At 46.4% G+C, this 14,995-nt stretch overlaps 1 protein-coding gene across 1 annotated transcript in view; it reads right to left on the bottom strand.

Annotated features, from left to right (window-relative positions):
- The window catches only part of LOC138666640 (zinc finger protein 84-like), a 115,472-nt gene extending 102,196 nt beyond the window's left edge, over positions 1-13,276 (bottom strand). Inside the window, exons 1-4 of the mRNA XM_069754833.1 lie at positions 13,159-13,276; positions 12,952-13,075; positions 12,771-12,868; positions 5,308-5,398 (exon numbers count right to left, since the gene is read on the bottom strand). Of these exons, the coding sequence (XP_069610934.1) occupies positions 5,308-5,398; positions 12,771-12,868; positions 12,952-13,075; positions 13,159-13,182 (337 nt within the window). The 5' untranslated portion in view covers positions 13,183-13,276. The remainder of the gene's footprint in view (positions 1-5,307; positions 5,399-12,770; positions 12,869-12,951; positions 13,076-13,158) is intronic.
- Positions 13,277-14,995: the final 1,719 nt, after the last annotated feature.

Below are 14,995 nucleotides of genomic sequence, written 5' to 3'. Positions count from 1 at the left end.
ATGACAGGATGGAGACGCAGGATGGAGCAGCACACGACAGGATGGGGACGCAGGAGGGAGCAGCACACGACAGGATGGGGACGCAGGATGGAGCAGCACATGACAGGATGGAGACCATATACCAATATAAATGCTCGCCACCCGGGCATAAAACGGGTTCAATAGCTAGTATAATAATAATTATTTTATTACAAAGCAGGATATAATCCACAAAAATAGAGAATGTAGAGTAGCAATGGACGTAAAACTTAACGTTTATTATCTCCAAATGAGAAACATATAAAGTGCCCACTAAAAACACCTAAGTGAAAAGAACGAACATGACACTACAAGACACAAATAAGGGGGAAAAAAAGGGGAGGATAAAAATACTGATGACAATGGAATAAAAATGCTCCCGTGAGAGATTATACCAGAGAGTATTAGAACGTGATTCTAGACGAGTAATGCAAACCCTGTCCCGTTCCGGAAACAAAAAGAATAACCACACTAGGCTAAATGTCAATCCATGAATACAGACTATAAAATAGTATGAATAGCCACAGGTGCTGTATAGTCACATGCCAGCGTATAAATAGAGGTATCGTTGAAACCTCACCCCAAACTAGGTTCAAGGGGTATATAAGAGGTATTAATGTAGTCTATAACACATCGTGCTGTACAATATAGATGGAATAGTACCCACTAAATCCTATATTAATCCTGCAGTGTGCAAGGAAGAACACTTATAATGCTACCACATATTTTGCTGGAGTAGTGACGGAAATGACATGAAGCACACTATTGTACATCAGTATATAAATAGCAGCAAAAAATAGACAGCTCAAAGTGGCAAATGGCATGCCTAGGTTCCTATATGATAGCGGGCTAAATACCCATCTCTTGCCTCATTAAACCAAGGAAACCTAATGCAATAATGCATATAGCCACATACTTTCACCTGCAATGAAAGACAACGCACTCCCTAAATAACCTATATCAGCACAAAAGGGTTAAGCATAATCTGCGTTACTTTCAGTATCAAGAGGTGATAAGGTTAGATCTCACCCAATTCCCGGAAAGGCTGTACCATATCCCTACAAGGTTCCGTGCGCTTTCAAAAGTGGGGAGCGGGTGGTGAGCTTCTATAGCGTCTCCCGACGCGTTTCATCCTATCTCGGATTCATCAGGGGAGTGTAAGCGATGGCTGCAAAATAGCTGCGTTACCTGGTCCCCGCCTGTGTCTTTTACAAATAGTCCGAAAACCGGAAGTGCGTCAGACGCCGAAAGCCGGCTGGCGACCGCGCACGACACACCTCCTCAACTGGAACGCATATGTGGAGCACACATAGTGCGCCTGCGTGTGAAGTAATCAGTAGGCCACACGTCGAAAGTCAGCTGACCGCCGCGCGCGACCAACCCATTATGCCCAGAATGCATAGCCGCCCTTGTGTAACGCATATAATGGAGCGCATATGGTGCGCATGCGTGTGACATGCCGGGCTAGCGATATACCTCTACACTAATAGACAGCATACAATACGCCTGTCCTTCTAATGTACAGGTAAAAGTATAGAGTATCACCTATGTATGAGCAGTCCCAAGAAAAGACCATCTAGTAGAGAAAGTCATAGGACTAATCTCTTGTCTGTGTATTTGCCAAAAGACTACAGTGAAGCGCCCTGTGGAGATAGACAAAGGGGCCTGACATGTTGTCTATACTGTGGTTATTAAATTAAACCATACTAAGTATGATTCAGAGAGAGGGCATACACAGAAGAGATGAACAGGATGGATGTTGGTAATCATTAACAACAAAATTCCCATTAAATCCAAACGGTATGATTCAGACTTTACTTCTTTTTAAATTTTTTTAAAAAAGGGCTTTTTTCGAAAAAACAGTGGAATACTGGATAGAATAGAAGCTTAAAGAACCAATAAGCCAAATTTAAATGCAAAAAGTAATGAACAAACTAAGGGGTACGAACTTGGTTGTGAATGTAGGACAAACAAGTGCAAAACAATGAAAAAAATGAAAAAAACGAAAAAAACTGTGAGAGATACCACCGCCTCTTTTAAAGAGACTACACTGTCCTCTAGTACAGCCTAAGCTAACATGAACCTACCTAACGCGGAGGTTGGCACCCTAAGAACCTGCGCAAATGGCGCCCCCACTCAACGGCGGCTGTCCCTACATGCCTGACCATGTAGGGCCCTACATTAGATAGAGAAATTATGTAAGAAGTGGAACAGCTGATATAAGCCGAAGTGGAGGTAAAGTTGGGTGCAACCTCTTAGGGGTATAAGGGTAAGGCGATATAATTTCCCTCTATAACCCTACCTGCCGTGGAAGTTGGCACCCTAGAATTCCTGCGCAAGAGGCGCCACCCCACTCAACGATGGCTGTCCCTCACAACTGACCCTAAAGAGAGCCGGGGACAGAAAGGGATGAGGGGAGGAGGTTGGCCAGAGAGATAACAGGGGGGGGGGGGGGATTGAGGGTTCACAGAAAGCAGCTGTATGACAATTGTTCATTTAAACCTTCTGGCCGTACTGTTTTCAAAGTGAAAATCCATCTGCTCTCTTTCTGCAGTATTAATTTATCCCAGTCCCCTCCCCTTACTGGTGGTATAATCTTATCTATGCCCATAAATTTGATCTTATCGGGTTCCCCCTGGTGGTGTAGGTTCATGCACCCAACTTTACCTCCACTTCGGCTTATATCAGCTGTTCCACTTCTTACATAATTTCTCTATCTAATGTAGGGCCCTACAGGGTCAGGCATGTAGGGACAGCCGCCGTTGAGTGGGGGCGCCATTTGCGCAGGTTCTTAGGGTGCCAACCTCCGCGTTAGGTAGGTTCATGTTAGCTTAGGCTGTACTAGAGGACAGTGTAGTCTCTTTAAAAGAGGCGGTGGTATCTCTCACAGTTTTTTTTTCGTTTTTTTCATTTTTTTCATTGTTTTGCACTTGTTTGTCCTACATTCACAACCAAGTTCGTACCCCTTAGTTTGTTCATTACTTTTTGCATTTAAATTTGGCTTATTGGTTCTTTAAGCTTCTATTCTATCCAGTATTCCACTGTTTTTTTTTCGAAAAAAAGCCCTTTTTTAAAAAAATTTAAAAAGAAGTAAAGTCTGAATCATACCGTTTGGATTTAATGAGAATTTTGTTGTTAATGATTACCAACATCCATCCTGTTCATCTCTTCTGTGTATGCCTTCTCTCTGAATCATACTTAGTATGGTTTAATTTAATAACCACAGTATAGACAACATGTCAGGCCCCTTTGTCTATCTCCACAGGGGGCTTCACTGTAGTCTTTTGGCAAATACACAGACAAGAGATTAGTCCTATGACTTTCTCTACTAGATGGTCTTTTCTTGGGACTGCTCATACATAGGCGATACTCTATACTTTCACCTGTACATTAAAAGGACAGGCATATTGTATGCTGTCTATTAGTGTAGAGGTATATCGCTAGCCCGGCATGTCACACGCATGCGCACCATATGCGCTCCATTATATGCGCTACACAAGGGCGGCTATGCATTCCGGGCATAATGGGTTGATCGCGCGCGGCGGTCAGCTGACTTTCGACGTGTGGCCTACTGATCACTTCACACGCAGGCGCACTATGTGTGCTCCACATATGCGTTCCAGTTGAGGAGGTGTGTCATGCACGGTCGCCAGCCGGCTTTCGGCGTCTGACGCACTTCCGGTTTTCGGACTATTTGTAAAAGACACAGGCGGGGACCAGGTAACGCAGCTATTTTCCAGCCATCGCTTACACTCCCCTGATGAATCCGAGATAGGATGAAACGCATTGGGAGACGGTATAGAAGCTCACCACCCGCTCCCCACTTTTGAAAGCGCACAGAACCTTGTAGAGATATGGTACAGCCTTTCCGGGAACTGAGTGAGATCTAACCTTATCACCGCTTGATACTGAAAGTAACGCAGATTATGCTTAACCCTTTTGTGCTGATATAGGTTATTTAGGGGGTGCGTTGTCTTTCATTGCAGGTGAAAGTATGTGGCTATATGCATTATTGCATTAGGTTTCCTTGGTTTAATGAGGCAAGAGATGGGTATTTAGCCCGCTATCATATAGGAACCTAGGCATGCCATTTGCCACTTTGAGCTGTCTATTTTTTGCTGCTATTTATATACTGATGTACAATAGTGTGCTTCATGTCATTTCCGTCACTACTCCAGCAAAATATGTGGTAGCATTATAAGTGTTCTTCCTTGCACACTGCAGGATTAATATAGGATTTAGTGGGTACTATTCCATCTATATTGTACAGCACGATGTGTTATAGACTACATTAATACCTCTTATATACCCCTTGAACCTAGTTTGGGGTGAGGTTTCAGCGATACCTCTATTTATATGCTGGCATGTGACTATACAGCACCTGTGGCTATTCATACTATTTTATAGTCTGTATTCATGGATTGACATTTAGCCTAGTGTGGTTATTCTTTTTGTTTCCGGAACGGGACCGGGTTTGCATTACTCGTCTAGAATCACGTTCTAATACTCTCTGGTATAATCTCTCACGGGAGCATTTTTATTCCATTGTCATCAGTATTTTTATCCTCCCCTTTTTTTCCCCCTTATTTGTGTCTTGTAGTGTCATGTTCGTTCTTTTCACTTAGGTGTTTTTAGTGGGCACTTTATATGTTTCTCATTTGGAGATAATAAAAGTTAAGTTTTACGTCCATTGCTACTCTACATATAATAATAATTATCATGTGCTGCAAGACAGATAATGTAAACTGACCAGATATATGCAAGAGATGAAATGTCCGAACTAGGGTTGAGCGAAACGGATCGGACAAATTCAAAAGTCGCCGACTTTTGGCAAAGTCGGGTTTCATGAAACCCGACCCGATCCTGATGTGGGATCGGCCATGTGGTCAGCGATCTTTGCGCCAAAGTCGCGTTTCGTATGACGCGTTTGGCGCCATTATTTCAGCCAATCGCCATCTTGTAGAGAGAGAGAGAAAAAAAAAATTATATTTCCCATTGACTTTGCATTGGGTTTCGTGTTTCGGTCGATCCCCGACTTTTCGCCATAATCGGCCGATTTCACTCAACTCGACTTTTGAGCTAGTCGGGTTTCGCGAAACCCGACCCGACCCTAAAAAAGTAAAAGTCGCTCAACCCTAGTCCGAACATGTCACGAGAATAATCTTATATTATTATTTGCACAATCAAGGAGCATAAAGAATAAATACCCAAAATGGATTTGCGTCCCCTCTGAGATGGAGCAAACCCGATGTGCGCTCCTGGCACACATTTTTTTTAGGTTAAATTTACCTGTGCAGTTATCTGTGGGAATCTCCTCTTTACACCACTCATCACCTCTCATATATGTCTCTGTAGTATTAATGTGGGGCAGATCTTCACCCTGAAACAGAAGTAGAAGTCCTAAGAAATAATTCAGAAAAAGAAAAATGACCATAAATTATCACGCCGATCAAAATAGGGATTTTTGTGTACTCACTGTAAAATCCTTTTCTCCAAGCTATTCATTGGGGGACACAGACCATGGGTGTATGCTGCTGCCACTAGGAGGCTGACACTAAGTTATACAAAGAAAGTTAGCTCCTCCCCTGCAGTATACACCCTCCTGCTGGCTCTCAGCTAACCAGTTCGGTGCAAAAGCAGTAGGAGATCAATAAACAACATATGAGCGTATAACATGTCACATTATATATGAGAGAATAACATGTTAAATTACTAAACAAGCACAAGCTAATAATAGGGTGGGAGCTGTGTCCCCCAAAGAATGGCTCGGAGAAAAGGATTTTACAGTGAGTACACAAACATCCCTATTTATCCTACGCCTCATTGGGGGACACAGACCGTGGGATGTCCCAAAGCAGTCCCTGGGTGGGGACAACATCAGATCAGGCCCTATGTAACTGCTACTTACAAGTGCGACACCGCGGCCGGCAGAGTCCGCCTGTCCAGACTCACCTCTGTGGAAGTCTAGGAATTACAATGCTTCAAGAATGCATGCAGACTGGACGACCTCGCAAGCTTGCAGGCATGCTGTGCCGACGCCTGGTGCGTAGAATCCAAGAAACCTCGATAGACAGGGAGATAGGCTGATATCTAACACGGAAGGACTCCTGGATGGTGTAACAAATCCACCAAGCTAACATGGCCAATGAAACGGCTATACCCTTTCTGTAACCGTCAGGAAGCCGTCCTCTTACAGTGAAGTAGCCCAAATCAAGTGTCCAACCTTCGGAAGGACGCCGTTCTCGAGACGTATCTACTCAGTGCACTCACCACGTTCAGAATATGAGGAACCCATTTCGTTATGTGGACTGGTGTGGAAAGAGATGACAGACGTGGGATTGTCCGATTGAAACGGATGGGGTGACCCGCCAGAAGGCAGTGGACCTGCCATAGAACTAGCCGTACCGTTTGGATCCCCAGAACAATGATCAGGAGAAGAGGACTGGCATCGGTAGTCACTAATAACCATTGAACCGGGATAAAGGATCTCCCCTGGATGAGGAAGGAGCTCAGAGACTACCCTCTAAAAGCCTGATTGACCTGCAGAAAAATGAGAGGAGCGAAGGAAAATGCTTCCATTGTTGTCACCAATGTTCCACAGAATCCTCCTAGCAAATCGATTGGAATGAGGGGATGAGTGAACGAGTGCGCAAGCTCCCTGTTAAAGGGCCATGGCCTTGTCTCAAGGGAGAATCACCAACCTTCTGGAAGATTCCAGGATCATCCTCAAAAAAGGATATCTGCTGGGCTGGAAATGAGGAAAAAACTTGTGTAAGTCTAGCTGACAGCCCAGGAGAGAGAGGGTACAGCAAGAGATATAAACGACTCAGCGCAGGGCTGGAAAAGTGGCTAGAAAGTCGACCAGATAGGACAGGACGACCACGCCTCTAGGGTGCAAGAGGAACTTGACAGCCGCCATAACCCCTGTGATGGGTGCGGTAGCAAGGCCGAAGGACAAGGTCGTGATTTGAAAATGATGTTTGCGAAAGGGAAAGCGAAGGAATTTTTGAAGAGGGGAAACCATAGGAATGTGAAGGAAAGCATACCGAATATCGGTGAATGCCAGAAACTCCACCTTTTTCCGTTGAAGTAATGGCTGAATGGAGGAACTCCATCCGAGGAAGGGGGAAGAAGCTTGAGGTTCAGGGTCGGTCTTACTTTTCTGTCCCCATTTTGGAACCAAGATCCCTTAGATCTAGACCGTCCTGGACAACTGATCGACTGCTGGTTGAGTCTATAGGAAAACAAAATAGTTAAGGTCTCTGACCAAGAGACTATTGCTCTAGCAACACATGTGGCACCTAAGGAAGGGTAGAGCGCTGAACTGGAGGCCGCAAGATGGAACGAACGAGATTGGCTATGTGACAGTCCTTTGTATTTTTAATTGATGACTCATCGGGTAGGGATACTGGTAGATATACCACAGGAGGTTCTTACCCGGTTAATATGCCAAGTGGCATGCAGAAGGTTAGGAAAAAACCTCTTTTACTATTGCCGCTCTCTTGACGGTGCGGAGATAAAATGATGAACCCTCGATCCACCATCCTCTTAACAGGGAAGTAGAGAGGGATTGTCCGCCTTCTCGCATCATCTGCTAAATAGTGGAGATGCAGAGGGTGTGTTTGGATGCCAAAAAGGGAGCCTCTGTACATCCACAGAGTTAAGGTCCCTGGGTGGACAGGGCTGTTTGTCCGGCGATAGGCCTGGCTGTAGAAGAGGATACATGGAGGCGACACTCCATGTGCTCGTCTATCGATGGTGTGGGGAGATCGGTGCCTTTAAAAGGACCTGTCGCCCTTAAGAATCAGACCAAGCATGGCATCTCACATCTTAGGTGGGTATACATGTAGTGGACACCCCGCGTGTTTGCATATTGGCTGAAAAAAGGATACCGCGCTTGCAAAGGTTTCTGTCCAGTGGATTGCTTATCCGAATGTTACCTGTCAGGGTGAATGACAAATGCTCTGCGAGGGAGTTTAGTTTCCTCATGAGGGACGCTGCATGACCTAGAGTAGAACCGAAGTCCTCGTCAATCAACAGAGATTGGTTGATGATATCAATAGGCGAATCCATCCTTTTCTGAAGTTCTGGTGAGTCCAGAACCAAGGCAATATCCATTCCATATTCAGTTACTTGTTCTCAGCAAATCATTGGTGAGGGATCAGGAAATGAAACTTCCGTTTTCTAGGCGCATGTACGTTTCTAGACGCCTGTACGTTTCTAGAAAACTTGTGGCTCCTGCTAGCCGACGGCTCGCATGGGGACATCTATATTGGTCCTGCAAGCACTCCGAGCCACAGAGGGTTCACGGAGGGATCAATCTCTTGTCAGAGAATCCATGTGTTGCGGCAGTGACGAAGCCCACTCAGGGAACTAGGAACTCTGGGATAAGCCGGGATCGGCGGCAGAGGGCTCCTGAGCTCATTTAGGGTGACCGGCTTCGGACTGGTCATGTGCCTTTAAGACAAGGGAATATTGATCATGTGCCTTTAAGACCAGGGAATATTAGTCATGTGCCCTTAAGACCAGGGAGTACTGGTCATATGCCCTTAAGAACAGGGAATATTGGTCATTATTATTATTATTATACATTTTTATAGCGCCATTTATTCCATGGCGCTTTGCATGTGAATACGGGGCAAATATAGACAAATACATTAAACATGAGCAGATAACAAGGCACACGGGTACATAAGGAGGGAGGACCCTGCCCGTGAGGGCTCACAGTCTGCAGGGGATGGGTGATGAAACACTAGGAGAGGGTAGAGCAGGTTGTGCGGCGGTTCAGTAACTTCAGGATCACTGCAGGCTGTAGGCTTGTTGGAAGAGGTGAGTCTTCAGGTTCTTTTTGAAGGTTTCTATGGTAGGCGAGAGTCTGATATGTTGGGGTAGAGAGTTCCAGAGTATGGGGGAAGCATGGGAGAAGTCTTGGATGCGGTTGTGGGAAGAAGAGATGAGAGGGGAGTACAGAAGGAGGTCTTGAGAGGATCGGAGGTTGCGTGTAGGTAGGTACCGAGAGACCATGTCACAGATGTATGGAGGAGACAGGTTGTGTATGGCTTTCTATGTCAGTGTGAGGGTTTTGAACTGGAGTCTCTGGGCGATAGGAAGCCAGTGAAGGGCTTGACACAGGGGAGAGGCTGGGGAATAGCGGGGAGACAGGGAGATTAGTCGGGCAGCAGAGTGTAGGATGGATTGGAGTGGTGCCACAGTGCTAGGGGGGAGTCCAGAGAGTAGGAGGTTGCAGTAGTCGAGGCGGGAGATGATAAGGGCATGCACTAGCATTTTTGCCGTGTTGCGGTCAAGGAAAGCACGGATCCGGGAAATATTTTTGAGTTTGAGACGACAGGAGGAGGCAAGGGCTTGGATATGTGGAATGACAGAGAGGGCAAAGTCGAGGATCACCCTGAGGCACCGGGCGTGTGGGACTGGGGAAAGTGAGCAGCCATTGACATTGATGGATAGGTCTGGTGGAGGGGTAGAGTGAGATGGGGGAAAGATGACGAATTCTGCTTTGTCCATGTTCAGTTGTAGAAAGCGAGCAGAAAAGAAGGCTGAAATAGCAGACAGACAGTGCGGGATTTTGGTAAGTAAGGAGGTGAGGTCAGGTCCGGATAGGTAGATCTGCGTGTCATCAGCGTAGAGATGGTACTGCAAACCGTGGGATTCTATGAGCTGTCCCAGGCCGAAAGTGTAGATGTAGAAGAGTAGGGGTCCTAGAACAGAGTCATGGTCTGTGCCTTTAAGACCAGGGAATACTGGTCATGTGCCTTTAAGACCAGGGAATACTGGTCACGCACTTTTAAGACCAGGAAATATTGGTCATGCACCTTTAAGACCAGGAAATATTGGTTATGTGCCTTTAAAGACCAGGGAAAACGGGTCATGTGCCTTTAAGACCAGGGAATACTGGTCATGCGCCTTTAAGACCAGGGAATAATGGTCACGCAGTAAAAAGACCAGGAAATATTGGTCATTCGCCTTTAAGACCAGGAAATATTGGTCATGTGCCTTTAAAGACCAGGGAATACGGGTCATGCGCCTTTAAGACCAGGGAATACTGGTCCTGTGCCTTTAAGACCAGGGAATACGGGTCATGTGCCTTGTACCTTTATGCAGTACTTCCTTATTCGGTTGCAGAGTTCTGGTGCCCTTTAATGCAAAACCATAGACCCTGTGTGTGTGTGTGCTGGCAGGGTGGACCAAGATGGCCACCGGGAGTTGCAGAGGTGGTAAAGTCTCACAGAGAGCGAGAGGCGACAATTTGGGGGGCGGAGCCACATACACTATGTGGGCGGAGCTTCGTGACTTCCATGAATAGGCCCAGGCCGGGGCCTAAATTTCTGCAGCCGGCGTGAGCAATACCAGCGTTGCCGAGGGAAGCGTTCGCTCCTGTGCCAGGGAAGAAGCGCCAGAAAAGGTGGTTGGATGGTCTGGGATGCGGCCGAAGCCGGGGGCTACATTTTTGCAGCCGGCCGGAGTGTTACCTCAGGGAGGTGGGCCACAGGGAAACTGAGGCTGCCTGTCAGCATGTGAATATCCCGCTGCAGAGGCCCATCGCTGACTGGATACACTCACGTGTTGTGAATTCCGCTCTTGGGCTCCCTCCGGTGGTTGTAAGTGGCACTTTTCTGAGTTCTGCTCTTGGGCTCCCTCCGGTGGTTTTAAGTGGAATGGCTGCTCCTTGGATTTAGCAGTCAGCAGCTGCTTCCACTGATTGTCTATTCTGCTCGGCTATTTAGCCTGGCTCTTTCCTTCAGCTTGTGCCACTTGTCAATGGTTCCTGGTTGGATTCACATCTCTTTTGGATTTCCCTGCTATCCTGACCAGTTCAGCAAAGTTAAGTCCTTGCTTAATCTTTTCTGTCCACAGGTTGTGGACTTATCCTTTCTGTGCTTTCTATGTTTTGTCCAGCTTGTCAGTATGAATTAATTTAGAGAAGCTGGAAGCTCTGGGAAGCAGATTTACCCTCCACACCTTTAGTCAGGTGTGGAGATTTTTGTAAACTCTGTGTGGATTTTTTGTAGTGTTTTATACTGACCGCACAGTATTCCATCCTGTCCTATCTATCTAGCTAGACTGGCCTCCTGTGCTACATCCTGGTTTCATTCTGTGTATGTCTTTTCCCCCTCCACTCACAGTCATTACTTGTGGGGGGCTATCTATCCTTTGGGGATTTTCTCTGAGGCAAGATAGTTTTCCTGTTTCTATCTTTAGGGGTAGTTAGTTCTCAGGCTGTGACGAGGTGCCTAGGGAGTGTCAGGAGCATCCCACGGCTACTTCTAGTGTTGTGTTGAGCTTAGGGACTGCGGTCAGTACAGGTACCACTTCCTTCAGAGCTCGTCCCATGTTGCTCCTAAACCACCAGATCATAACACTCACCATCTGTGCGCGTCCAGGCATGGAGTCGCTACAATGACTGGGTTTCAGCGCCAAGGAAAGCGTGCGCACTCTATTGTTTTGCTGCAGGGATAGAGGGATAAACCTCAATCCACCATCCCTTTGTTAGGGAGGTGGAGAGGAACCGTCCCCCTCCTTGTGCCATCCGCTTTAACCCTGGTGGGACAGTGGGGGCTGCTCGGACACCATAGAGATGGGCCTCTGTACATCCATGGAGTTCAAGCACTCGGGTGGACACGGCCAGCTGTCCGGCTATAGGCCTGGCTCCATGAGAGGATACATGGAGGCGATACTCCATGTGGTCGCCTGCTGCTGGTGTGGAGAGATCGGGTCTCAAAGGAACCATCGCCCCTGAAGTGAGCTCAGGCATGGCTTCCCACGTCGCAGGAGAGGGTACGGGGTGGCGACACTCCGCGTGCTTGCCTATTGATGATTCGGGGGAGATTGGAACCTTGAAAGGATCCGTCGCCCCCTTCACTCGGTTAATTAAAAAATAAAAATTTACAGAAAACTAAAAAATAAAATAAAAACGTTGGGGTCTGAACCAAGAACTGGTTAGCTGAGAGCCAGCAGGAAGGTGTATACTGCAGGGGAGAAGCTAACTGTCTCTGTATTTTTTCATATTTTTAAAAACTTTTTTTTTTTTAAACTTTTTACTGCTTTTGTCCCCTTAGGGGGCCTGAAGATTCAAGCGTCTGATTGCTTGTGCTAAATACAGCAATGCCACAGTATCGCTGCATATAGCAGAAATCCCGGTCTCCTTTGAAGCTCCGCCACACACATCAGCTGACCCACGGCAGTCATGACAACTCATCAGTGACCCGTGATCACATCATGGGTGTGCCGACGGGCAGAGGTAATGACTCACGGGAACGTTGGTGCGTGTTAAATGATGCTGTTAGAGATTGACAGTGGTATTTATTAAGTTAACATGGGTAGGTTCTGGCTGTAATACACAACCATCAACTGCTGGGTATGGGGTGTGCTTGCTGCAGGAGGACGCTCAATACACCCGCTTCCGACATGCGCAGTACTGTACACATATGGCGGATGTCGTGAAGGGATTAACACTGAAGACTATGCCTAGCTGAAGTTCTCAATATTCCCATTCTAATGTGGTTTCACACTGAAAAATGATCACTTCATTGTATAATACACTCCGGGGTTACAGGTCTAATCTGTATACGGGAAACGTTGCAATTAGGAAAGTTTCAATTAAGAAAGTGTCGGTGTCTCTAATAAATTGGCCATTTGATGTAGAATACTGGTGGATAAAACAAGACTGAGCACAAGACCTTCACAGCCTTCTACACATCATAGGGGAGATCTCATGACACCTTCTCTCCATCTACCTGATGATCCTGAGGAACATTCGGATCTTCTTGTTTGCAGTCCTGTGGAAGAAGAGGACGGGGACATCTCTCTGGTGTTGTCCTCTTACTGGATAGAACTGGAGGAAACACATACAGGGACTGAATTCATTATTTACATACAGATAATTATAGGCCGTGTGTATTTAGTCCTGTCTATTACCTGGTGATGTGAGGGGCTGGGGAACCTCCATCATGACGTCCTTGTACAGATCTTTGTGTCCTTCTAAATACTCCCACTCCTCCATGGTGAAATAGACGGCGACATCCTGATCCCTTATAGGAACCTGTCACATACAATGATACCATCATCCCTCCTATCACTTCATTGCATTACTGTATAATGTCCCAGCATTCCCAGCAGTGTCACCTCTACAGTCAGCAGCTCAATCATCTTGTAGGTGAGTTCTAGGATCTTCTGGTCATTGATATCCTCATGTATCAGGGGGTGAGGTGGAGGCCCCGTGATTGGGCTCAGGGGTCTTCCCCATCCCTCAGACACAGGGTCCTGACAGCGCTCACTAGAGGTCTTCTTCACTACTGTGTAATCCTGGTTATGGAGAGACACAGTAATAAATCTCACTACAGACATTTCCAGAGTCCTCACCTCTCCAGTTCTGTCCATCTGTTATTCCCATAGATAAGAATGATGTAATGTGACGTCTTCAGAATCTCTCACCTCTCCAGTAAGCCGGAAGAGGATCTCTAGGGTGAGGTGTAATATCCTCTCCGCCATCTTGTCCCTGTCCCTATCCATCCTTGTAGGGTCACTCAGGAGAATTCTCTTATATAGAAGATCTCAACTGAGAGGATCCGATATTGTAGGGACCTGAATGGGGAGAAGATGACGATGTAACATCATAAAGATCCCATGTAAGAAACCTCCGGAGCTGTTACCGGCGTCACATGATCACTACATCCAGTCATGGCCCCGTCCTGCCCCCGGTATAACACACAATCTGATTATAGTCATATACAGATATTTATCACAGAATATCTCCAATCCAGCACCAAAAACACAGAACAATTCTAAAATAAACATCTAAAATATCTAAATCTTTATCAAATATTTCAAAAGAAAAAGACATAAAGTTATAAAGTCCCGGGAACATCCCTAGATCAGGACGGCAGAACCGGGAATGTCAGTAACAAATGATAGAACATTAATATCTCCTGATAGTGACAACAAGGAGCGGGCGATGGCTATAATGGAGACTGTACAGTAACAGAGCAGCGAGCGCCGTCAGGAAGGAAGTGACCCAATGTAATCCAATACAGAGAGAGACCCTGATATAGCGACACAGACGGGAACATGTTCTGTCTCCTGGAATGTGACTGCTACACTGAGGGGGTTAATGTCCCCAGTGCAAAGGTGACGTAACAACCACTGCCCCCAGGCCCGACAGGTGAGGGACCCGCTGATGCCAGAAAATACTTCAGCTGGATGTGCATCTTCAGACATACATTCAGCTGAAGTCTATTCAGTGCACAGACCTGTAGGGACTGGCAGTGGCATCATGCGCTCCCATCAATTGCACACTGAAGTCAACTGCCAGCTTCAGAAGAAGATGTAGCGCCGCCGGGGAACAGAGGGAAGGTGAGTATAATGGTTTATTTTTTAAGTCAGTGCATACACAGTAGCCATACTACTACTTGGATGACTATGGGCTGTGCATTATACTACTTAGATAATTATGGGCTGTAAATTACACTACATGGATGACTTTTGTCTGTGCATTATACTTCATGGATGACTATGGGCTGTAAATTATATTATACTAGATGGCAGCCCGATTCTAAAGAATCGGGAGTCTAGAATCCATATATACTTGAAATTCGGCAGGAGCTTGAAGAGCAACGTCACTGGGCCCGCCTCCACGCAGTAGAAACTTGCTGTGAGGTAAAAATTCAAAAATCACACCAAAATGGCGGGCGGAGTGTGTCACAGTACGGCACGTTTCTGATTGGTCGCTCGCAGCAGGCGGCAACCAATCAGACACTGGACACTGTTGACGTCACTTATCTCCGGACATTAGCTCCGGACATTAGCTTCGGACATTAGCTCCGGACATTAGCTCCGGACATTATCTCCGCACATTAGCTCCGGACATTAGCTCCGGACATTAGCTCCGGACAAAGCCACGGAAGTTGGCACAAATTGCAGGAAGTAGTATTCTAGGCAATTAATCTCCGGACATTAGCTCCGG

The sequence above is a fragment of the Ranitomeya imitator genome, chromosome 2 (genome assembly GCF_032444005.1).
Source record: "Ranitomeya imitator isolate aRanImi1 chromosome 2, aRanImi1.pri, whole genome shotgun sequence".
NCBI lineage: Eukaryota > Metazoa > Chordata > Amphibia > Anura > Dendrobatidae > Ranitomeya > Ranitomeya imitator.
Note: the sequence above shows the minus strand (reverse complement) of the source record. Positions and strands in the feature narration are given on the sequence as shown.